Here is a 24,654-nt window from a genome sequence, read left to right as displayed (position 1 = left end):
GTTAAGGCTGGTGTTCCTTGTTCTCCTACATGAGTTGTTGTTTGTTGTTTTTTAAATAGGGTACTGGTATACTGAGGCCAGTTAGTGCATTGTCACAACTGAGCCACAGAAAGGCAAATTACAAGCTAATTTGCTTTTTGTGGGCCTATAGAGGCAGTGCTGATTCCCACCCTACTGGGCTTTTCAAACTAAGCTTTGATAAGATACTCACCTATTTGGTGAGCAAGAGAGAGGCGAGTAGGTTACCAGATTTTCAGAATGGAATTCGTCAAACCGGAGAAGCAGAGGAAGAAACCATACAGAGTGGGAAAATCCTTGATGGTGATTGGTCATCATCATCCTGCCAATTGAAGAGGGTGAGAAGAGGAATCCAGAGTCTGCACTATAGCAGACTTAACCACAGAAAGTAAATTAGCTGGTCAGTGAGACTATAATGCCTTTATTGTAAATACAGGATTATGCCCTTAGTAAATAATTAATCTGAATTGTGTTAATTCAAAAACATGCTTATAAAGAGAAATGTAATCTTTAAAGGCCATATCACCTGAAACAGACAACAGAAACGTCTGAGGTCTATTGTAGCTCTTTCTGACACTGTTCAATTGTTTTTGTTTTGAAGCTCAATTTTGAAATAGAATATATTGACTGAGCGAGACTGTGAATGTAATGTCAGATATTCATGCTGTTTAAGTTCGTATATGTGCAGGAGCACTTCAATGATGCTAATCTTTGCTTACCTATTTAAAAGGAGAGATCAGTGTCTAATAATTGGATACAAACAAAATATCCTGGCAAAATAGACTTTTGTGGGTCAGACATAATTCCATAAAAGTAGTTTAAGTTATTGTGACTACATCTTAGAGCATATCTTGTACGTTGGATCACTCATTGTTCTGTGACCTCTCACTCCTGCCCCAGCTAGAAGACGCTAAATACTAGAATACAAAGAGATAAAGCTATTTCAGCATCATCAACTTATGATTCCCTATTTTTGTTGAGTATATGTTTGACCATAAGGGTCCAACTCAGTTCTGCAATACCTCCATTCATATCCTCCAATTCTTTCATGTGGCTGCACAGTTGTCTCCTTTGGAAGAAGCATGGGGGTTAACCATCAAATCTTGCTCAGATTTTGGGGTATTTGCTGTGAGACAGAGACAACTGCATTGAGGCACTGTGCAGCTGCATCAGCTCATCGGCCCCCTTTCTCCAATGGAGTCATAGTTTCATGGAGTCCTGCATTCATGGTTGCCACAGGACTCCCCATGTGTGGAGGGTTCTGTGTAGAAAGGAATACTTGTTTATCTTTTTTGTGAGTTGATACTCCACAGGGCTTAAGGAGCCTAGAGGAATTTTGGGAATGTCCTCTGGTTCTCCCTCTCTCCATCCCTAGATCCTTGGATCAAAGCCCTGCAGGGGTTTAAGGGTTGAGAGGAAACATAGTGCTGTGGACACAGTAGATCCCAACACACATCTGGGAGGCAGGAAATCTATGCACAGAGCATGTTTTATGCAGTGATTCTAAGGGGAAGATCCCTCCCAAGGTTCATTAGAATGATGATGGGTAATGGTGTTGTTTTTGTTACCGTAGCGCTTAGGAGCCCCTGTCATGGATCAGGACCCCATTGTGCTAGGTGCTGTACAAATACAGAACAAAAAGACACTCCCTGCTCCAAAGAGCTTACAACCTAAGTAGTGTTAACAAAATTATGAAAATTTGCCATGAACAGTCAATATGTAATTTTCAAACTTAAAGATCTGACTCAGTTACATACAGCCCAGGCAGATCCCGCAACCTACAGTGACTTCCTTTTAATATTTTCATGGTTGCAGCCTCTTTTGCTTCTTACTGGACTCTGTTCTTTCCATTAATGATGTGCAGCATAAAGAGGCTCTGTTGAAGAGAAAAAAAGCAAATGTATCTATTCCCAAGTAAAAAACAACTTGAATAAGATTTTGTGTGTGTTTAATTTACAAGAAAAATGTTTAGTCTCAGATTTGGCAGAGAATCATCTCAAATAATCTATTTTTTTTGTGTGATCTGGTGTTCAAAACCAATTTATAGCAAAAAATTATTTGAATCTACTACCTGGGCTGGCAACTTGCATCCTGAGTTTCAGCCTGATGTGATGTTTAAAGGGGCAGGTGTATAGTATAACTCTTGCTGTAGCAAAAACTAAATTTCAGATTGCCATTCAGGTTTCATTAAAACCCCTTGTTTTCATTTACGAATTTTGCAGAAATTCTCCTTTTGGGAGGAAACTTTACTATGCTTTGTGTCAGCCCAAAGGTTAATTATAAGAATGTTTGAGCTAACTGTCTTCATTTATTTTTATTATTTATTATAGTAAGCAAGTAAGTGTGGGGGCGGGGGGTGAGGGGAATCTATTTTACTTACTTATCTATTTTAAATATGAAGACTACTTTGTATCCAGTCCTACAGTCCTTGGGCAAAACTCCCCAATGATGTCAACTGAGACTTTAGTCTGAGTAAAGATGGCAGGATAAGGCCATGCTTTTGCACACAAATGAATCCAATGAGTTAACTTTGAGATTTTGAACTTTGTATGTAGCTAGTTCTCAGTGTGCAGAATTGGTGAAGCAAAGTTTTTCCTGTAGCTACAGACTGAAGTTTAAAATCCATGGAATTGTGAGACAACACAATTATACAATTCTGTTGTTCCAGGGAATGGGCTTTTGCATATCTGTGCAGCTGCATCAACTGTAGAGTGCTACAGTTTACAGAGCTGTAGGCAAAAAGAACAATTACACAACTCCATAGTGCTGCAGCCACATTTCATTTTCTACATCTATACAACATTAATGTTGCAAATAATAAAATTAAGTCAGGAAATGCAAAAATTACGGTTCTCATGTTAAAATTAACTTGGCCACATTCAATATACAGTGTTCACCATTTAAATCATTAAATTGTTGGCATTGGCATGACACATACACCATGAATTACTTGCAAACAGCAATTGTAAGTATTTTAATGGTGATCACAATACATTATTTTGGGTGATTTTGCTGTAAAATGTGTAGTGTAATGTATAGCATGTGCAGCATGGTTAATTCCCACTGGTAGACCAATCTTAACTTCAACATTTTGACTTCATTTTAAATTTACAACCTTGATTGATATTTAATAATTTATTAAAATGCATGGGTGGGTTACCTGTGGACAGGATAGCTTGTGGCTAAGTTAGCCCTGATTACAGGCTGAGCCCCACCTGAGGGGAATCTGGGGATTCCAAAGTAAAAGGCAGAAGGCAGTTGCAGCCAGGGGTGGGGGTGAGAGGGGAGCCGAGCCCGGCCCGGCCCGGCCCGCCTCGCCTCGCCTGTTGGATAAAGCCTAGGAAACTGTATCGTTTAGACACTGCAGGGAGTAGTCAGAAGGCTTCTGCGGAGTTCTTAGTCAGTAGGGGAAGGCACCACATGAGAGAACCTGTGGAGAAGCACAAATTCCAGGCTGGGCATGCTAGGAGGCAGACTGTGCTCTGCTGAAACTGGGACTGTGAGAGCTTGTGTTCTGTTTTCAAAGACTTTGTGTTATTTTGGACTACAGAGTGAGAGAGACTGAACTAGGGTTGAGGCCTGGAGGGCTGCTGTGTACCAGAAGACTAAATAAATGGAACCCCTTGTGGGAATTGTTTGAATTATCTTTAAATAGTGACAGGGTTCAGAGTAGCAGCCATGTTAGTCTGTATCTGCAAAAAGAAAAGGAGGACTTGTGGCACCTTAGAGACTAACAAATTTATTTGAGCATAAGCTTTCGTGAGCTACAGCTCACTTCATCGGATGCATTCAATGAAGTGAGCTGTAGCTCACGAAAGTTTATGCTAAGATAAATTTGTTAGTCTCTAAGGTGCCACAAGTCCTCCTTTTCTTTTTAAATAGTGAGTTATTAAAGGGCCCTGATGAAAGAGAATTAGAGGCGGTTGGTGGCCACTGTGCTACAGTGTCATGAAAAACGACTTTGCTCTCAGTAAAATTCACTCCTGCTCTTCAGCCGTCCAACATGAGACCTCTGCACCATTGAACACTTAGGGTTTAGTACCGACCCTCTGAAGGAGAAGAGTGAATTTTGCCCTATAAGAGAATACTTTGCAAGTTTTGGCTATGGTGCCTTTGGTACTATTTTGCCTGGTGATATCAGTGGTTTATTCCATTTTGTATGGAACTGTGTGAGCTTTGTGTGATTTTTTTTTTTTAAATTTAAACCATTTCTCTAAAGTGCCTGTAGATCAAGTCGTTTGTCACTGCCTTTAGTTATGGAGCACAGATAGTGTCTGCAATCTCAGAAACTCATTAAACAGACAGATCTTTATCAGTAATCAATATTTTCAATATTTGTTAATATTAAACTGTCATTGACTAGTCATTTAAAATTAATTTGTGCCAAAGGACTTATTATGGGCCTCATCACCGCAGTAGAAACAAAAGATAGTGAAGCCACTAGAAGATTGCATTCTTAACCAGACCAATACATCAGTCAAAATGCGTAGACTTGAGTTCTTATGTTGAACCTAACTAATAAGCAGTACTAACAGAGAAATTCCCGAATTGTAGAGAAGTCTTTGTTAGAATGCAGCGGCTGTTTACTTTCATGACAGTGGGATCCAGCCAGCATGGTCAGAACACAGTGGTAATGGGTCAGTAAGTTTGCTTCTTCTGTAAAACACAGATCTTTTCCTATCCTCTCCAAAAAGTGTGTATTAAAGAGCAGCTTTAGGTTAGAGAGATGGAAAGGGAAGATAAAGGAAAACACTGCATATGCAAACAGTCTGAAAATAAATGTGCAACCCAGAGTATAATTGATAAGAACTGGAGACTTGTTGTCCCACACTAATAGTGCACCAATTCACCAAGGCATAGAAAATGTAAAGTGTGTTTTGTCTGCCATGTTACCAACTGTTTAATCTAGAAAAGATCTAGGCAACCTATGTACTCTGCCCTAAAATCTATTTTTCTGCACTCTGGCTGTTTTGTATGGGTGTGAAGCACCACATTTCTGGCTCCAGTCCACTTCTGTTTTCTTTGTAACATACTGCACCCTCGTTATTAATCAGCTTTAACCCATGGTGCCTAGCCACGTGGTCTTCAGTTGTCGTCTTCTTTCGTATGGCATAAAAACGAGTAATGTGTGAGATGCCCAAATCTAGGTTGGTGGTCCAGTTGATTGCCTCAGGTGACATGAAGTGAATGGCAGAGGTATCACCAGCAAATGATCACTGAGGACATTGGTTGACAAGGCATTCCATAGTTCGAAGTTTGTTTTTGCAGTCACAAATAGGATTATGTCTTATGGAGGATGTAGGTACATCTGCCATCAGATGTGGTTACAGTTCAGAATGGACCCTATATTCTATGAGAGTGAAAAGCTGCTGGGATCTTTGATTGGGTCCATGATGAATTGTGTGTTTGGGTCATTGAGTTTGACATCCACCTTGCTTGCCACTGATCCTTGGAGAAATCCCAAGTCTTTAAAATCTTGCATTGCAATCTAAAAAGAATTTGAGTCGGAATCTCAGTATGTTATTTTGGTCTTCATGTATTGGAAGATCTTTATTCCCTCGAATATGGTGGGACTCCCGAAGGATTCTCATATTGCAGTGAACTTGGGGTGGGTGGATGTGTGGTCTTCAAATAACAGAGAGAGCAGGAGACAAGCTCAAAATTTTCCTGCTATGAGAAGAAAACTAGAACAGCCTGATAATCTCATGGAGATGGCTGACATAAAACATCAGCAGAAAGAACAGGACTACCTGTGGCACCTTCTCGCTAAGACTAACACGGCTGCTACTCTGAAACCTGAAATAAAACATCAGCTGACCTAATAATTTTCTGTCTCTTCTTTCAGTGAGAGATGTATTTTAAAATCTTATGTGCTTTTTACTTAGGGGCATAGATTAGAGCAGAAGACTGCAACAGATTAATTGTATCTTTCTGTTCACTCTAATGCATTTATAATGCAGCTATTGCTGTGGTATCTTGACACTATATAGACAATTTGAAAGCAACAATTACAGAAGATTTAAAAAAAAAAAGATTTCCAAGCAACTTGCTAACTTCCCTCCCCCACTTTTAATCATCTCTCAGAATGTATTCTACGGATAGGAGGCACTAGGTTGCCTTCTTCTGGTCCCTTTTGTTTCCCTTGTACAGGAACTCAATTGGTCTGCCTGCTTAAATATCACTGGATTTCTTTATTAATCCTCCTTAAAGCAGAACACAGTCAATGTTAGGTAATGAGCTAGCTCTGCTATGTAAGATGATCTAACTCCTTCCTCTGGTTTCTCCCCTTCTGCTCCCCTTTGCAAGTATGCCTTTCTGAAGAGCAGCAGCACCTGATCAGAGGTGAAGGGAACTGCTGTCTCTCAAGGATAGCTGGTGTTCTCACAAGTTGAATAATTTATTTATGTGCTGTGAAGGAGTAATTGTAATTGGTTCAAATTTATACTGCTACAGGACATTCCAGCTTCCTAATATAATTACTAATATCCCAAAACATGAGCTACTGCCTAGTTCACAGATAAAAATATATAATAGAATTTCGAGGCTTTCCTTTTGAGCATATGCAAATGTGTAGTTCACAGCCAGAACGTGGCTCATTGTTTACATATCACAAAAGGGTGTGGCTAAACAAAAGCTCATGTGCCATTTCACCTTACAGTGAGGTCATCTTTCTAAAGATTTGGAGCATCAGGATTTTAATGATAGCAAACAGATGTCATAGACATAGTAATTTGGGTCTGAATATATGAATTAGAGTTTGCATTATTTCAGTACATGATCAAGGAGAAGGTGTCTGAAAACTTTTAGTAAAACACAAATGTCTTAAATAATGGGAAAGAGTACTTAAAAATTTATTGGCTGAGATAATGTCTTTGAATGGTAACATTTTGGTGGGGTTTTTTTTAGTTTGTTCAAATGTGACAGTCTCTTTAAAATACAAGCAGCAGAAATAATGTTTAAAAGTCACCAGTTCATGACACCAACACAACATACTCTCAGGAATGAATTCATAAAAGGAGTTTTAAAGCTATGTTTTTATTTTTGGTTTCTTTCTTTACATTTTCGCTTTTCCTGGGTTTTTGTTAAGCTCCTGGGAGTGTTTTTTTTTTAAATTAGCTATGATGTCAGTCCCCTATGCTGTTGAAAAGAATAGAAGACCCCTTTACCCCTATGCACACATGTCAGGTCAAACTCCCTCTCTTTTTGTGTGTGCATGCGCCTCATTTGGGGTCATTCTACACATTTACATGTATGACATTAGTCTATTTAGTCCTGAAGGAGTGAGATCTATCCTGACCTTTATGAACTTTCAAACTACTGAACTTGGCTAAATGAGTGGGAGAAGATGGGAAAGGTGGACATTTTCTTTTAACATTGAGTGCCTAGTGATTGTATTGATTGAAGGTTGTAAACAACTCCATGTCCATGGATTTTCATATGAGAGTATTTCAAGGCGATTGACACTGCAGAGTAGTATTCCCATAAAATGAAGAAGTTGAACTGAAGGGAAGTGCTTTTGTTAACTTTTGTTAACTTTACCCTACGCTTACTTAACCTGAAATCTTTATTTTACTGAAGCTTAAGCTCTTTCAAAGTAATGTTTCCTTCTCCTGCTAATATAGCTTAATATATTTCTTTGTTTTTCATTCCTAGGTTCCAACTATGGGAGTCCCCGTCCAGCTCATGCCAACATGAATGCCAACGCAGCTGCAGGGCTTGCCCCAGAGCATATCCCTACTCCAGGGGCAGCTCTGTCATGGCAGGCTGCTATCGATGCTGCCAGGCAGGCCAAATTGATGGGTAGTGCTGGCAATGCAACAATATCCACAGCTAGCTCCACGCAGAGGAAACGACAGCAGTATGGGAAACAGAAAAAACAGGGTACAACCACAGCTACACGTCCTCCCCGGGCATTGCTGTGTTTAACGCTGAAAAATCCCATCCGGAGGGCATGCATCAGCATCGTCGAATGGAAATATCCTTTTCGATTTAGTCACATAGAAACCAGCAAGTTGTTATTGTGCATTAGGCACAGTGCATAAATATGAATAAATAAATACATTAGGCTGATGGGCACCTCTGGGAATCTAAAGTCGATGAGTAGTCTCTGATGAGTTCATTGAGAACAGTTGTGCTCAAAAAGTTTAGGCAACTGTACTAGGCTAGAGTCTTGACTGTACTGCAGCATATCAGAAGCCCGTAAAAGTTTTGCCTGATGGAGTTAGTGTCAAATTTTGCCCTTACAAAAGCATGTACAACTTATGCTGAAATCAGTTGGAGCTGTGCAAGGATCTCTGAGGGCAGAATTGGACCCATATTATATGAATGATAGCAATGGATCACATGCTTTTTTAGTTACTCATGCTTTGCCTATTGTGTAACTTAGGGTACATCTACACTGCAATAAAAAACCTGCAGCAGGCCCAAACCAGCTGACTTGGGCTCACTGGGCTCGAGCTGCAGGGCTGTTTAATTGCAGTGTTGACTTCTGGTCTTGTGCTGCAGCCCAAGCTCTGGGATCCTCCTATTTCACAGGGTCCTAGAGCCCAGGTTCCAGCCCAAGCCTGGAAGTCTACACAGCAATGAAACAGCCCTGCATCCTGAGCCCTGTGAGCCTCAGTCAGCAGGGTCAGCCACAGGTTTTGAATTGCAGTGCAAACATACCCTTAGAGAATTTGATGGTATGTAATTCAAAATTCAAGAGCTGTGTAAATTGTGGTGGCACACTAAATAATACAGCATGCATCCTGGAAAGAAAAGGGAATGGCATTGGCATGGAAGAGTGAAACATGATAAAGTGTTTTCTGTGATTGGGCCAAATCCTGTTCACCTTACTCATGGGAGTAATTCCACTGAAATCACTAGGACTATTTGCATGAGTAAAGTGAGCAAGATTTTGCCTGTTAACTGGAACTGGGCAAGAGAGAGAGACTAGGGGATGAGTGTGTGACTTATAGTATAAACAATCCAGTAAAAGTTAGAGAGTGGGTGTCTGGATCTAGCATTATGAGCAAGGGGCAGACAGTCAGATAATATCTATTACCAGTGTGACAGAACAGTAGAATTCAAGGGCCCAGTCCTGCTCCCCTTAAAGTCAATGAGAGTTTGGCCATTTACATCAAAAGGAGCAGAACCTAATTTATAATATAGTTTTATTTTGTACAGTGTCTGTCAAACTGTATCCCAAATCCCACTGGAGTGAAATACACATTAAAATACAAAGAAACTTTCAAAACAACATAAATCAAAACTAGTCAGAAATGATGATTGTTAGAAAATCACTAGGTAGGCAGGGATCTTCAATAAATCCCAGGGACAGGACAAGAGGGTTATGGGTAGGAGGGGAAACAGGGCTCGGATCAGCCTTTCTGATGAAGATAGTTCAGAACTCAACAGCATGTAGGATGATGGAAATTGACTGATGGTTTTTAAGATTTGATGTGCTTATTTAGATGTTGCTCCCAATGAGGTTTGGAGGGCAAAATGTAAAGATGGGAAAGAACCCAGCACTATAAGCCTGTTTAGACCTTGCTGAAACAAAATCTTCTTTTTCAGATGGAGAATGTGTTAAAAATGGCCCTGTCAATAAGGGTTCATAGATGTCCTTAAGCATCTACCAGTCTGTTCCTTCCTTTTTGGGATGCTAGTTCTTAATCCCTTTGATTTGTTTTGCTACTTGTTATCCCTTCTGACCCAACACTAATGCTTTTAGCATAAAATGATGGATGGATGACTTAGGGGTCTAAACTGAATATTGGTTTATTTACTGGCACCTCAGTAACCACATGTCTTCAGGTAGACAGCATGAATTGAAGTTTGATAAATGAATAAGATCAGTGTTGGATGAAGGGACTTGTGTTGTAAAACAGGATGGAGCACTGATGAGCTTTGGAGAGGATCAAGCAATGCAATCAAATCAATTTGAACATGCTGGTGCTCGATTTTTGTTTATTTTATTTTTTTAAAGCTAGTAAATAGAAGATTTTTTTCTATCAAAAACTGTCCCTGAAAGTCTAGTGTTTACAACCACAAAATATTTCAATATCATCAAAGGGTTATGATGAGATTTCATCTTATTCAGCACTCTGATTATTCCCAATTATTTAAAATTATTTAGAAGGGCTGGGCTTAATGTTCTGAACACTTAAAGTCAAAGCACACAGGATGTTAAATAAATATCAGATGTCATTAATGGCCTTTTTATTTTCCTATGCTGTGATTTGCAGCTTCCCACAAAAAAAAAAAGTCCAAACCTGCAAAGCCTTACTTCTGAGATGTGTCTGGTCACATATATACAAGGGCTCCCATTGTAATAGATATAGTAACAGTTATTAAAGGGGTGCTATCAAGGTTGTTAGGACTAAAACTTGGCCTGTGAGTACCTGGAAAGTTGTATTCTATTGTACCTTAAGGTTCCCAACTGTGCACTTTTTATATATCTGATAAAATCCTGACCCTATTGAAATTCAGTGGGTGTGTTCCCAGTCAGTGGTGCTCCCAGTGTCTTCAGAAGGCCAGGATTTTACACCAATCCTTGCTCTAGTGCAACATTTAGACACTGTCAATTTACATTTGGCTCAAAAATTAAATTTGGAAATATTAAACTTTTATAAAACCTAACACCAATATAAATGTTCCACAATTAAAAAAAGAAATTCCAGTGAAATGGTTTTTAGACAAAATAAACATTTGTCTACAGTGCTTGAAACCCAAACACTACAGCATTAAGATCACAGAAATAAAACTGGCTATAAATAAAAGTTAAACCAACTTTGGTCTTGATTCTTCAAAGGCTTGGGCATGTATTTAACTTTAAACACTGGGAATCATATCCATGTCTTTGCAGAACTGGGATCAGAACTGATTGTCCAAAGAGAGAGAGAAAAAGTAAACAAAGGCCATAAAGGGTGACAAACTGGATTTTAAAAATTCATTCACTTTCCATAATCTACGGTCTTATTAGTAGCATACAATAGTTAAATAAATGTTTGTTTCCAGTATTTAATTTCTAAACTGACACTGTTCCTTTCAGAAAAAGACCTTAAAAAGCAGCAGCCAACAAGAATTTGGGTGCTGATTAGAGCTGGAATAAACTAGTTCATCAGAAAAATTTCACCACCAAAAAATGAAGTTTTGGTTAACCAGAAATTATTCACAAACGTGTGTTGAATTCACTGAATAGTTTCAGCCCCCTTTGCCCCCCCCCAACAATTTTTAGGCTAGAGTGACATGGGGATTTAGGTGCCACTCACAAAACTGGAGGTGGTGCCCATATTCCCCTTTTACCCAAGCCAAGAGCATTCACTCAGGATATAGGAGACTTGGGTTCAAGCCCCTCTTCTGCCTGAGATGGAGCAGGGATATGAACTTGAGTTTCCTGCATTGAATGTGAGTTCCCTAACCACTGGACTATAGGGTATCCTGGTGTGGGTCTCTCTCAATGTCTCCTGTTGAAGCTGTACCACTTTTTGTAAATTCATTGGGCCAGAGCCAGAGAGTGAGACTACAGTTTGGTGGGTAGGGCACTCACCTCAGAGAGGGGAACACTTGGGTTCATGTCCAGGCTGTAGTGCAGGGGGGTAAAACTTTTTGGCCCGAGGGCCACATCGGGGAATAGAAATTGTATGGCGGGCCATGAATGCTCATAAAATTGGGGTTGGGGTGTGGGCTCTGGGGTGGGGCTGGGGATGAGAGGTTTGGGGAACAGGAGGGTGCTCTGGGCTGGGATTGAGGGGTTTGGAGAGTGGGAAGGGGATCAGGGCTGAGGCAGGGGGTTGGGGCATGGGGAGAGGTTCAGGGAGTTCAGGCTCTGAGTGGTGCTTACCTCAAGTGGCTCCCAGAAGCAGTGGCATGTCCCTTCTCCTGCTCCTATGTGGGGGCATGGCCAGGCAGCTCTGCACACTGCCCCATCCACAGGCACCGACCCTGCAGCTCCCACTGGAGCACATAGGAGCCAGAGCGTGGCCATGCCATGGCTACTGGGAGCTGCATGGTGTGGCCCCCGGACTGAGCTGTGTGGTCCAGCCCTCGACCCAGCACCCCGGCCAGAGCGGGGCTGACCCGCGTGGTGCGGCCCCAACCTAGTACCCTGGCTGGAGCGGGGCTGAGCCGTGTGGTCTGGCTCGCAGGCCAGCTTAAAACGGCTTGCAGGCCGGATCTGTCCCTCAGGGTGTAGTTTGCCCACCCCTGCTCTAGTGACTATTTATATAAAGTGGAAAAGGTTCAGCAGGAGAGATTGAGACCCACCCACTGAGTAGGGCATTCACCTGCAATGTGGGAGACTCAAGTTCAAATCCATGCTCCACATCAGGCAGAGGAGGGACTTGAACCTGGGTCCCCCATATCCTGGGTGCATACACTTGGCTATTGGGTAAAAAGGGTAAAAAATATTCCCACCTGCTTCTCCACTTGGTGAATGCCTGAAATTGAAATATTATGTTTTGATCAACCTGAAATAAATTATTTTTTCATTGTTTTGTTTTGTTTTGTTTTCTGTTTGTTTCTCTGAGAAAACTGAACAATTTACATTTTGGGTCAATCTAAAACAATTTTGATTTTTTGTTAGATTTTTCAGTTTGGCCAGTGAACCAAAAAATTGGTTATTTTCACAGCTCTAGGCCTGATATTGCACACTTGTGTATGTAACTCTATGCACCTGAGTGGTCCTATTAAGATCAATGAGTCCATGTGTGCATAAAGTTAAGTGTGGCTCCAATCCAATTCCTGCTGAACTCAGTGGAAAGACTCACATTGGTTTCAATGGACATTGGATAGGGCTCTATATGTATAAGTGGTTGTGCAGGATTTGGGCCTTATTGTGCGCCCCAAAAGTAAATTTTTAAAAAGTGTGTGTGCGCGCACACCTTGGAGCTGAAATGCCCCTGCATAGGTTTCCTGGCATAGTGTGTGCTTGGCTGAAGAGTATCCCTGACATATTGGCTAGGCTGTCATTTGTTTTGCATGTGAAGCCAATGTACACAAAAATACAATTAAAAAAAATCCTATTCCAGCAAATAGATTATTAAAAAAAAAATCCTTGGCTTGAAACCTTCAGATAAGGTGGTGCAGTATGAAAACTTTAAGATGGGCCACTTTTTACCTTAACAACCTTGATCATGCCTTTTAAACAACCTCTGGTTAAACACACGCACACACTCTTAATTCCTTTTGAGATCAAGACTGAGGAAAGAGATGCTGTGTTAAAAATATATCACAAGCTATTTGTTACAGATCCTAGTGCTTCATTGAATGTCTCTTTGAAATGTGAGGGAACAGGGTTAAGAAATGCTAAACTGCTGTCAAAAATATTTAAAATATATAGTCCTAAATGACAGCTGTATATGGACAAGAGAAACTGTATCACAAAAGGAAAAAGAGGTCCAGTCTGAATAGGCATTTCTATTAAAAATAGCACAACTGTACATGAGGGGAAAATAAAGTAAAATTCAATCTAAATAAAAGAAGAAAAAACATTTAAGAAATCTGTGTTTACTCTGGCACGCGACTGGCCTACACTGCTTTTGACATATTAGGAAGAATCTTGGCTGGGACCTCCTAAAAGCACTTAAAAAGGCATATGTTTCTTTTCAGAATATAAGGGTCTTGGAATGTTTTCTTTAAACAGAATTCTTATAAATCTTTTTTTTTTTACTTGTGTGCACGCATTTCAGAATAACTTCCTTAACTCCATTCCTCAGACCATTTGAAATAATTATTTTACTGACTATTTTTGCCAATTGTGTGGCCTTAGCTATCTATATCCCCTTTCCAGAAGATGATTCCAATGCCACCAATTCCAATCTGGTAAGTCCTCACAGATGTCCAATTTTACTCTTTTGTAGACCTTGTTTAAAACTGACTGGAGAGTCTGTCAGGAGCTAAGGAGAAAATAAGGCATGCATCAACTCCATACAACAGAACTGTGGATTTTAGTTTTGAATGCTCGTATTGCTCTTTATTCATATTAGCACTTGTCTCATCAAGGCCTGTTGTAGGAAAGAATATTCCAAAAAACGGTGAGAATCCTGTATGTGGTGTTTTGGTTAGTAAATCTGTGTGTGCTGTAGAAGTGTTTGGTAAATTTAAACTACAGGTGTTTTCAGAATATCTTTAATTATTGATTGCTATGCCTTTGTTTCATTAAGTGCCTTTGTGTAATTGATAAGGTCCTTTTCTCAGGTGGTGTACAGCAGTGCAGCTTGGTGTCTAATTTCTAGGAAGCTCGTTGGGACTTGTGTGTGTTTGAAGGACTTTTTTTCTCATGCCTGGGAAGATTGCTGTTCCTGTTTCCATTGATGCAAATGCCACTATTTTGGGATAGGTTGTCCATGGAAAAAGGAAGGAGTGTTTACTTTTGGCTTAGTGTGAAGTCATAGCAAAGAACTCTGTTAAGGCAGAGCACAACACAAAACAGAGGTCTGGAATGCAATCCACAGAACAGAATAAAATTTAGCCCTCCCTCTGAAAATATTATGTGAATAAATCTAATGATCTGATTGGGACAGCATGAAGTCTTACTCTGGGAGGGTGAGACTTGAGATATTGTTCTCTTACCCCAGTTGAAACTCTGTCACATGAGAGACCTTCTGGATCGATAGAGTGGGGGAAATAAGGGCCATTTCTCCTAAACAGAGACAGCTGGCATGTATGACCTGTTAAAAATGTCATGCTATTCTCTGGGGAACGGGTCGTTTTGATTAAATATTCTCTTGAAGTTGTCTAAAACAAATTGCAGTAAAAATAAAGACTTTAGATCTTTCCTGGAACACAGATCCTGGGTAACATCTTAAACTTACTCTTTTGCTTTGAGAGAAAAGGCAGGTGAGGTAATACCTTTTATTTGACCAAGAAGAATATTAGCTGACCCACCTTGTCTCTCTAGCTGATGCTCGCCCATTGGGGGACCTAAGCAGGAATATTTTTGCCCACCCCCAGTACTAAAACAGGCAAGTTCTTATAATAAAAAGTGAATAGGGGGCCCTCTTTGAGCTGTTTGGGGCCCTAAACAATTGCTTAGTCTGCTTCTGCCTAGCACCGGTTCTGCAAACAACCTTCTTGCTTTGAAACGTCTTTAAAAAGTTAAAAACAGGGAAGAAGTGTGTGCCTGTTCATGTGTTTTCAGCCATTTTCCACTTAGCTTCAAACTCATATTGGGTTTTCAACAAGGATGTTTGTGAGTTGGTATCATGACCTATTGCCATTTGTCCTGCTTTCTGATTGAACCATTGGAAACAGAGTGCTGGATGATGATGGGTTGCGTGGGTGTGCGGATAATTTACTTTAACAGTAAAACACGTCCCTTTTCAGCAATGGACATCTTGTAATAAAAGTCAAACAACAGTTTCTGTGTCTTATACAAACAGGAATTTCCCTTAATGGCCATTATAATAAACAGAATACTGTCTTCTTGTCTACTATACATTTTGATTTATAACATTAAAAGATACAAATGAAGCAGATTTGAAGCTTGGAGGACTTCAATTTCATCCTATTCCAGAGCTAAGTTAAATTGGGCTGAGGATACTTGTCTTATTTCAGCATCATGAAACTACTGGATAATGGCAACTGAGTAACATTTCAGATAAACTTTGGTAATAGGATCAGGTAGACTGAAGTTGGCCTGTCTGGCATTATGATTAAAATTAAGTTGAGCAGCTGCCATGCAGAGATCTGTTGCACACATATGGTACCTCTGTTTAATATCTCACCTCATCCCATGACCGTCCTATCAAAACACCTCCCCTTATTTGTGGGTGATATAATATAAAATACAAGAATTCCTAGGGATAGGTTAGTAAAAGGTGTCCACTTTGCTTGGGGCTGGGTAGAAATAATTCATGTATTTGGGCAGCTGGTCTAGGGAGTTAGAAAAAAAGGGGGAAAGAAAAAAAAATTAACTGTTTCCCTATATCCTGTTGTTGTTTTTTGATCTCAGTGGAATAACAATTTAAAATGTCAGCAAAGGCTCACATAGTAGGTCATATGTCCAATGGCAGTGAAGTGGGGTTTCATTCAGTGGCAGTAAGGCTTTACTTTGCATTATGTGCTGAGCCCTGGAGCACTGACTGCTGACTGGCCTCTTGTCCTGCCCCTTGTAAAAGGGGCATTCCGTTAAAATCAATAGAATGTCAGGACATAACCTGGTTGGTTCATCCTAAGGGAAACCTCCCCTTTGCTGAATTAAGCTTTCAAGTTGTATTTCATTCAGTACAGAGTTCTACCTGTTAACATTTTGTTTTCTCCCAAAAGTTGATATGCACAGGTTTTAATATTTGTACCCTGGAATTAAAAAAAAATACATTGTATAACCTATTTCACACACAGTGCATTCCAAAATGCTTCACAGAAATGTGGAATATAATTAGTTAAATATTAAGCAATAGCTAAGGGAGAGCAGAGCTAAGAGGTTTAGATAAGGGTGAAAAGATGTGTTCTGCAGAGATTTGGAATGAGATGGAGTGTTGATGGGGCACAGAGGTAGAAGAAAATTGTTCCAGAGCTCATCAACTGCAAAGCGCAGGGCTCTTGCACTGAAATAGCCAAATTGTGTGGAAGGGACAGAGAAAGAAGGGCTTTAAGTGCAGAGAGAAGGATTATAAACCAAACATACTCCTGTTCTAAACCCAAATGTATTTTGTGGACTACTTTTGCTTGATGCAAACACTCAGCTGTCAGTTTATTTTATTCTCTAGTTTAGGAGTCGAGAACCTCAAAGGATTATTTCTGCAATAGAAAGGGTGTGTCCTATTTCACTGTGGGTATGTTAATATTGTGTGCAGGTGGGCATATACTGTGTTATCCCTTTCTTTTTTAAAGAGTCAGTCTGACTGAAAGGAAGCAGAATGTGTCCAGCTGCCCAGGAAAAATCTTCACTTAGGTAACAAGTCTTGCTTCACATTCACTTTGCAATTTCATTTGGGGTGGGAGGGGGAAGATGGAGCATTACCATAACAATTCTTCCATCCGTGATTTTCTGAGACGTGGAGAACCTTCTTCAAGAGACATATTACCCAGTATGTGATGTGTAACAATTCTTCTTCTTCTTTTGTTTTTTACAAGGTTCGACAGAGAAAAACAACTGTTTTCCAATAAACTGGCACACTTTTCTCAGGCTGTGAATGCTACTTTTCTAATATCTCATTGTCACTTTTAAAGCAACTTTTTCTTTTGAGATGGGGGAGAATTAAAACAATTTTTTAAAAAAGTTAATGGCAAGGTTGTTGTATAACCTATTTGTTGGGTGGTTGTTGGGAGAAGAGGGAGTTGTGGACTGTGTGAACTTCCACGAGTGCTTTTCTTTTTGTGTGAAGCTGAGCAAAATGGTGGCTAATGTGGATTCACTGAATAATTATGATCTGGGGAAATTCTACCTGTGAGGGTATGAGATTAATCAAAAGTCAAACAGGACATATTTGTACTCTCCATAAGAGTCTTGCTCAGAAGTACATACACCTCACTCCACATGGATAATATCCACTGTCACACATTCACCTCCCTCTTTTTATCACCTTTGCCATTAGGTACGATACCTACTCTGCACTAAATCAGAAGTTAGGAACATACATAAGTCTTATACGCAGTTCAAATAGCACAGGCCCATCTGAACTGAAAGAGAACCTTCGTAACATGTTAAGATGTTAATATAGGATCAAGGACACACAGATGAAAAGTTCTGGTTCCATCCGGGACGGGCACTTCTACGTATATACACTAACCAGTTCATTAAAATATTAATATAGGACTTGCTATCCTGGATTACACCATCAAGCCATTTTAACTGGGTGTAGTGATGTAGACTGGGTTGTGGAGAGTTGCCCATAAATGTGTTAGGTTCCTGGTGCTGATTGGAAGCCCCCTTCCTCAGCGCTCTGCATGGTTATAAATGTGTTTTTTGGGAGTGGCTCCTACAGGCTGCTGTCACATTTGTTGTTAGACTGTGAGTGATGCACAGTATTATCACCTAATGGTGCTGATGCACCATGCAGACGGGGTCCCACAAGTTCCATTAGCCCGGCTGTTAGATGGCTCACTCTGTTTCTGCCTTGACGATGAGAGATTCCTGCAGCCTAGCAAGGAGTCAGGAAAAGAGTCAGTGTATAGCTGCCCTTCTTTCTCAATCAAGTAACAGAGAAAGAAGAGAGTGAGTCAGGGGTCATTGAAACCTCTCCCAGCCCATCACCAGTCAGGCCCCAAAAAAACAATGGCATGAAACCTAGGCTGCATCCTTACTCAGCCACTCCAGGAGTTTTCCACTTCCCCTTAATTCAAACCCAAATAAGGGGAATTTTGGGGTGAGTAGCCAGGTCTCCAAGACAAATATTGTTGAAACCAACAGGGGACGGGGGGAGAGAGAGGAAAAAGAGATGGAATGTATGAGCACTGATGGCATGAAAAGGAGAGCAGAATTCAAGAGCTTAAGGAATGATGGACACACAACTGATTAATTGATTGGCTAAGGACAGAACTGATTACATGACTGAGAGGGAGCTACAGCAGATGAACTGGGGAAGGAAAAGACAGAATTGAATTGTCTGGGGTGGGGAGACTGGGTAAGAACTGCTTGGGAAGGGGCATGCAAAACTGATTAACTGTTGGTTAGTGAATGTGCATACAACTGGACTGAATGGGGGTGGAGACGAGGAGAAGAGATTGTGGGGGAGCATAGGATGAATATTGCTGTGGCCACCTGGCACCTTCCAGTCAAGTACTGCCTCTAGTTCAGTGTTTTTCCTTCAGCAGTGGCTAGCGCTGTACCTGTTCCAGAGAAAGGCCAAGTCTCCCCATAACAAATAATCAAATCATGTATACATTTTTAATACTCCAGAGTATTTCTGTATTTACCAGGCAGGCATGCAGTGGTCATAAAGACACTCAAAAGGATACTGAGGTGTACAGTGGAATGACCAGAACTTTTTATAACATTTCATGGTACAATTTGCCTGGTGTAAGGAATACTGGGCCATATTCACCAGTGATTTACACACTGTGCAGTCCCAGTCAATGGACTAACTGTGGCGCATTGTTTAGTTTAGTGTTTTAAAACTCTTTTTCCAAATCAAAATCTTTGACTACATTCACCCATAGACTTTTATTGGTTCTTGAATAGCTTCTGGGCATCATGCATATGTTTGATTTTTCATTTCTTCCTTTTTTATGTGTGTCCATGCAATGCAAATGTTTTGTTTAGTTTTTTTTTTAATGTAAAAGTACAGTACATATGAATGGCCACTTTTTAAAACAGCAGACATCTGTGTTTATAAATTTAGGGTCTGAGCTGCCACTGACTTCAATGAGCATGATATCAGGCTGTTGAAGTCCTGTAATAATAGAAATATGCATGTAGCTTCTACAGTTTTCATATTTACTTCTCCTCCCCACCCACTTTGTGTTCACGAAAAACTTATTACACATACAAAAGTATTAAATGCAAAATCATTTTGGAACTAAGGAACTCAACTAAGGTTTTGTTTAAATTTTCAAATGAAAAAAGCTCACACATAGAACAGGGCTGTGTATTCTCTCAGTGTAGTCAGGAAAAATGAAGCTAGTTTGAGGGGAATTAAAGTTAGCCTGTTGTGTGGCTGTAGTTGATATGGAGTCTTTGTGCTTGTTATTCCTGGCGATTATGCATAAAAACAGAGATAATGTACCTTTGGAATAAAACTATAGGCTGCCTAAGATAGGAAGCTGAGAGGAAAATGCTTCTGTCATTCTACTGGCAATTGTAAAATGGCACACCTGGTCAGTGTCACAGCATGGTGATAACATAACTAGGTTAAGACCAAGATTTGCAACACATTCCATGTAACACAGCTCACTTGACTGTTTATGCTTTTGGATAAATAGGAGAAAATTCGTTGTGGTGTTTTGATGGCCCTGCTTTCCCTTTCTTGAACTTTTTATAGCAAGGAAATCCTGTGCTACAATAGTTAAACTAAAAATTATTTTTCTACACTCATTTTTGAGTGTGTTTGCAGTTGGATGTTTACCTTTTGATTAACTTCTTACAACTGAAATGTGCCCCTTGGAGCAAGAAAGATGGGATTTGTACATGCCTGTCAGAGATTGTGCCAGCCAGTCTGCTTGTGAGTGTGCCTGCCTGGGGAAAGTGGGCTTGCCTGTAAGATAGAGTACAAATATATGTCTAGTTTGCTGCCTGGCAATTACGTCTGTATCCAATTGTATGTATGATGTCTGTACAAAAGAGAAAAAAGTATGTTTAATTTTTCTGCATTTTGTATCAGACGCACAATTAATGGGTATATAATACTGTGGCTTGATATATTGTAAATCTAGATACTGGTAAAAAGAAGCCTAATCAGTTTGCTCATCACAGAATTCTGAAGGTCAGATACTAAAGTGCAATCATATGGTCCCTTCCATTGTACAAAGTCAGAAGTAAATTTACAAATAAGATTTTAAATAAAATGTAGTGTTTCTCACTGTTTGAGTTGCCAGCTTGAGACACCTTGGATCTGATATTCCAAACTTCTGAGCACCCACAGCTTCAACAGAAGTCAGTAGGTGCTGTGAATGTTCAGCATCACTGGCAGAAATGCAGCATGGTCTGGGTGTGGAATCAGGCAGTTCAAATCCTTATCCTGGCTTTGTCATTAAGTCACTGTGGCCTCAGGCAAGTCTCTGTCTCACCTTTCCCAGCTGTAAAATAGGATGCTGCTGCTCTCATTCATTTAAGTCTAGGAGGAGATAAATTCGTTTAAGTTTATGAGGCACACTGATACTATGGTGATAAGTGCCCTAGAAAAGCCCATCAAGAAAAGAATAATTGTGTATTCATCCCATAGTGTGAAATAAGTATGCCGGTGAGTGATCAGGATAAAAATAGTGAACAGCTACCAGGGTGGATTTGATTTAAATCATGATTTAAATCACTAGTCAGGAAGACTCGATTTGATCATGGATTTCTACATAAAAGTGCATTCTTGTTGGTTGTTATAACCTTAATACATATTCTTCACAACTCAGAGATAGATGTAGGTTTCATTTTTAGAAGGTACACACTATACATATTCAAAATGAATCACTTTAAAAACTTTTCAGATTAGTGTTACAGCTATATCAGAAAATGAATGGTTGTTTGGTTATTTCATTTACCAAAGGTAATTGAAGCAGATATTTATGAAGTCATTGGGAGGTGAACTATCTCTAATTCAACAGGTTAATCATTAATATTTGGAGGATTTTCTTGCCATGCTGTATTAGGAGCAGAACATCACCAGACAGACATTTAAATTGTTTTATTTAACTAAAACAACAACAACATTATGTATTCTGGATTTTTTTATTCAACAGCAAACATATAATATTTTAACAAAACAAGCACATGAATTTTTGAATTTAGTTAAACATTCAAGTTTTTTAAAATCAGGTTTGTTTTTGTTAAAATTGTTTTTAACTAAAATAGTTAAATGAAATATTAAAAAAAAATTAAATCCACTATGTCAGCCAGGTCAGCATGAGAATCTTAAAATATTGGCTTCTGCAGCTAACTCAGTCATCTTCACCTTCATTTTCCTGTTTGTTCATAATCTGGAAAAGAAAAACAAGCTTTCCTGCTTTTTCAGGTCCCAAACGATTTCTCAGTTTGGAATGAATTAGTCCAAAGGAAGAAAATATTCTTTCTACACCAGCAGAAGAAGTTACTGCTGTTAAAAGGGAGATTATCACTTCAACACTCTCTGAATCTAAGTGCTTAAGTGACATCCACCAGTTCACTGGTGTGACTTTCTTTAAAACATCATCAGCAAACATATATTTCTTGAATGGTTCTTATTCCCAAACTGGGTCTCTTTTACAGTCTGCTGCCATTATAGGTTTTCCCTTCTAGTGAGAGAATGCTATGGTAGTTCTCAAATCAATGAAGGCTACACTCAGAAAGACCTCAAGACTTTTGGAATATGCTGCTCAAACAGTTTCACTTTTGTTTCTACTGCCTGTCCCTCCCTTCTCACATTTATCTACAGACTTCTTGACCAGATCTATTCCGCCCCCAACAATCTTCTATTCATTGAACATTTTGAAACTTTGCACTTTTAGAGAGAGGTAAAAGAATTGACTCTGTGTACACAAATTTGCAGAGGGACAATAAGGTTGAAGTGTGTTATTTCTCACCTTTATATATTATTTATTTAATTTATTTACAAACATTTTTGCTGTTAACAAGCATGTTATCTCTGGAGACACAAATTCACAGTTTGAGAACTGCAAAACTAAGCATTTCTGGTGGTATCTTCTAGACTGAGCACTGAGTCCCATTGGGTAGATAGAAAGATTAGCCCCTGGAACCCCATAAAATTGGGTCCCTAATCCATGAACTATTGGAACTCATTTACAAAACTTTTCTTAAACATTACATTAATATATTGTCTCATACTATAGAATTAGAATTTATAATCCCTATTCCATGATAAGATATATTTCAGCTATAATGTATCTTAATTAAAACTATCTTTAGATAGGTTTTTTCCTCCAAAAGCTATCAAAAAATCCGATTTAAATAAAAAAAATCCGATTTTTAATTTTTTTCTTAAAATAATTGATTTTTATCCACCCTGACAGCTACCTCACTCCCTGGGCACCATCCACCCTGTGCACTGAACGTCGGGGGTGGTGGGTGGGGTCCTGTGGGAAAAATCCTATGTGATCATGTAATTAAAAACTGCAGAATAAGGCATGTGCACAAGGGTGGCAAATTAAAGTTCAAAGAGTAACTTAAACTGTGGGATTTCCTAAGTTTCATGTGCTTGACTTTGTAACCTAAGTAACATTTTTAATGTAATTTCTGAATGTGCATACAGTGGAACCCCGATTATTCGATCTACTGGGACCAGGGCCAGATCGGATAACCAAAAATCTGGATAAACCGGAGAATGGGTGGTCGGCCTTGAGCTGTGAGCCTGAGGTGGCCGGGCCTTGGGCTGTTGCACTGACAGAAGGAGCCTGAGCTGTCCAGGGCTGACAGCAAGTGTGCCAGCTGGCCAAGGCTCACAGCCAAAGCCCCAGCCGTGTGGGACTCAAAGCCTGAGCCCCACCACCGTCAAACCCAGGTGGCCAGTGGTTTGGTTAATAAGGAGAGCCGGATAATGGAGGCTCGGTTAAATGGGATTCTACTGTATATATTAAAACAATGTTATTATTAAGATTGCAAAGTCAAGAACTCGAAAGTACTTTACTTGGCAACCTTCATGCTCTTTTAACATAGTTTTTTTAAAAAAATGTAATTTCCTAGGTTCTAAAAAGCAAACTAAAAAACAAATTCAATTATATGGCATCATATTAACACCACCATGGTTCATCAGCAAGACTGGAACCTTTGAATCAATCACACAGACCTCTGCCACGTGAGCTAATGGTAATGGATAGCAGTAATAGATTGTTATCCTCTATGTGAACCAGCACAAGAGGGGGGTTGAGACAAGCACTTCACCAGAGTGGTTCACAGATATTTGCTGACAGCAAAGGAATGGTGAGACTCAGGAATCGTGGGTATCATTCTACATTCTGGAGGGGAGTGTGATCTAGTGAGCACAGACACTTCTTCCTGTCTTCCCCAAGCTTGACCCCATCCTCACCAACCTGTCCCTGTCCCAGTCCTGTCTCCTCCCTACCTTTAGCTCCGTGTCTCAGTCCCATTCTCCTTGCCTACCCAGACCTGGTCTTCACTTCTCAGGCTTCTCATCCTATCCCCTCCCAGGCAACTCCTCATCTGATTTGTGTCTTCCTTCCCCACTCTACTGGCTCCCAGTTTCCCTCCCTGGATTCCAGTGGCTGAGCAAAATGGCAGGGGGGCGAGACTGTCTCCCCAGCAGCTTTCAGGGGTATGTGTGGTGCCTTTTCATGGCAATAGGTATAACTGAAGGTGGCACCACCAATGATCCATTGACCGCCCCCGTCTCTCCCAGCTCTGCCACTGCTCAGAACCTGGCTCCGGTACTGGGTTCCTTATCTAATCTCTCTCCCTGTCCAAGCCTGTCCTTGGCTGTCACTGTCTCTTTGTCCAGCCAGTTCAAGTCAATTCCTGCTCCTCCTCCAACCTGTGCCCCCTACCCTCCCAGCCAATGGGCTTCCAGTCCCTGCCCCCACTTCCTTTACTGGCTTTCTCTGCTCTCCCCGCCTACTGCCAGTCAGACTTCCTATTCCCTCCAATCTCCAGTCCCAGTCTCACTAGATTCCTTGGTCAGATGGTCCCATTTCTCTCCCAGATGACTCCACTTTCTCCTCCACTGGCTCTGGCCCCCTTCCCCTGTTCCAGTTTTTGTCCCTTCTGCACTGAAATCAGACAGCTTCTCCTCCACATTGCCTGGATGCCAAAGGGAGGTCACTGGGTGTGCAAAGAGACAGGTTCCCGGTTTTTAGTTCCAGTGCCCAGTCCCACCTCAGCCAGGAGCCGCTGGGAGCAGAAATTACAGGGAAAGACTTCTGAGCCCAAATAGCTTGGCTCTGAGCACGTTCAGTCACTATGTGGGGTTGGAGCATGTGCAATCTCCTCAGCACTAGGAACTGTGACAGGCTCAACTATGCTCCATTAGGATGGCATCTTTGGAGACTATAGCTGTTTAGCTCTAGCAAGTGTCTATTGAGTATGTTAACTGCAATTTTTCAAAGGCTTATAATTTG

The 24,654-nt window shown here is 40.3% G+C and overlaps 1 protein-coding gene across 1 annotated transcript in view; it reads left to right on the top strand.

Moving 5' to 3' along the window:
• The window catches only part of CACNA1C (calcium voltage-gated channel subunit alpha1 C), a 704,670-nt gene that overhangs the window by 100,151 nt on the left and 579,865 nt on the right, over positions 1-24,654 (top strand). Inside the window, exons 2-3 of the mRNA XM_073320186.1 lie at positions 7,672-7,995; positions 13,718-13,821. Coding sequence (XP_073176287.1) covers positions 7,672-7,995; positions 13,718-13,821 — 428 coding nt within the window. The remainder of the gene's footprint in view (positions 1-7,671; positions 7,996-13,717; positions 13,822-24,654) is intronic.

Source organism: Lepidochelys kempii, chromosome 1 (genome assembly GCF_965140265.1).
Source record: "Lepidochelys kempii isolate rLepKem1 chromosome 1, rLepKem1.hap2, whole genome shotgun sequence".
Classification (NCBI taxonomy): domain Eukaryota; kingdom Metazoa; phylum Chordata; order Testudines; family Cheloniidae; genus Lepidochelys; species Lepidochelys kempii.
Note: the sequence above shows the minus strand (reverse complement) of the source record. Positions and strands in the feature narration are given on the sequence as shown.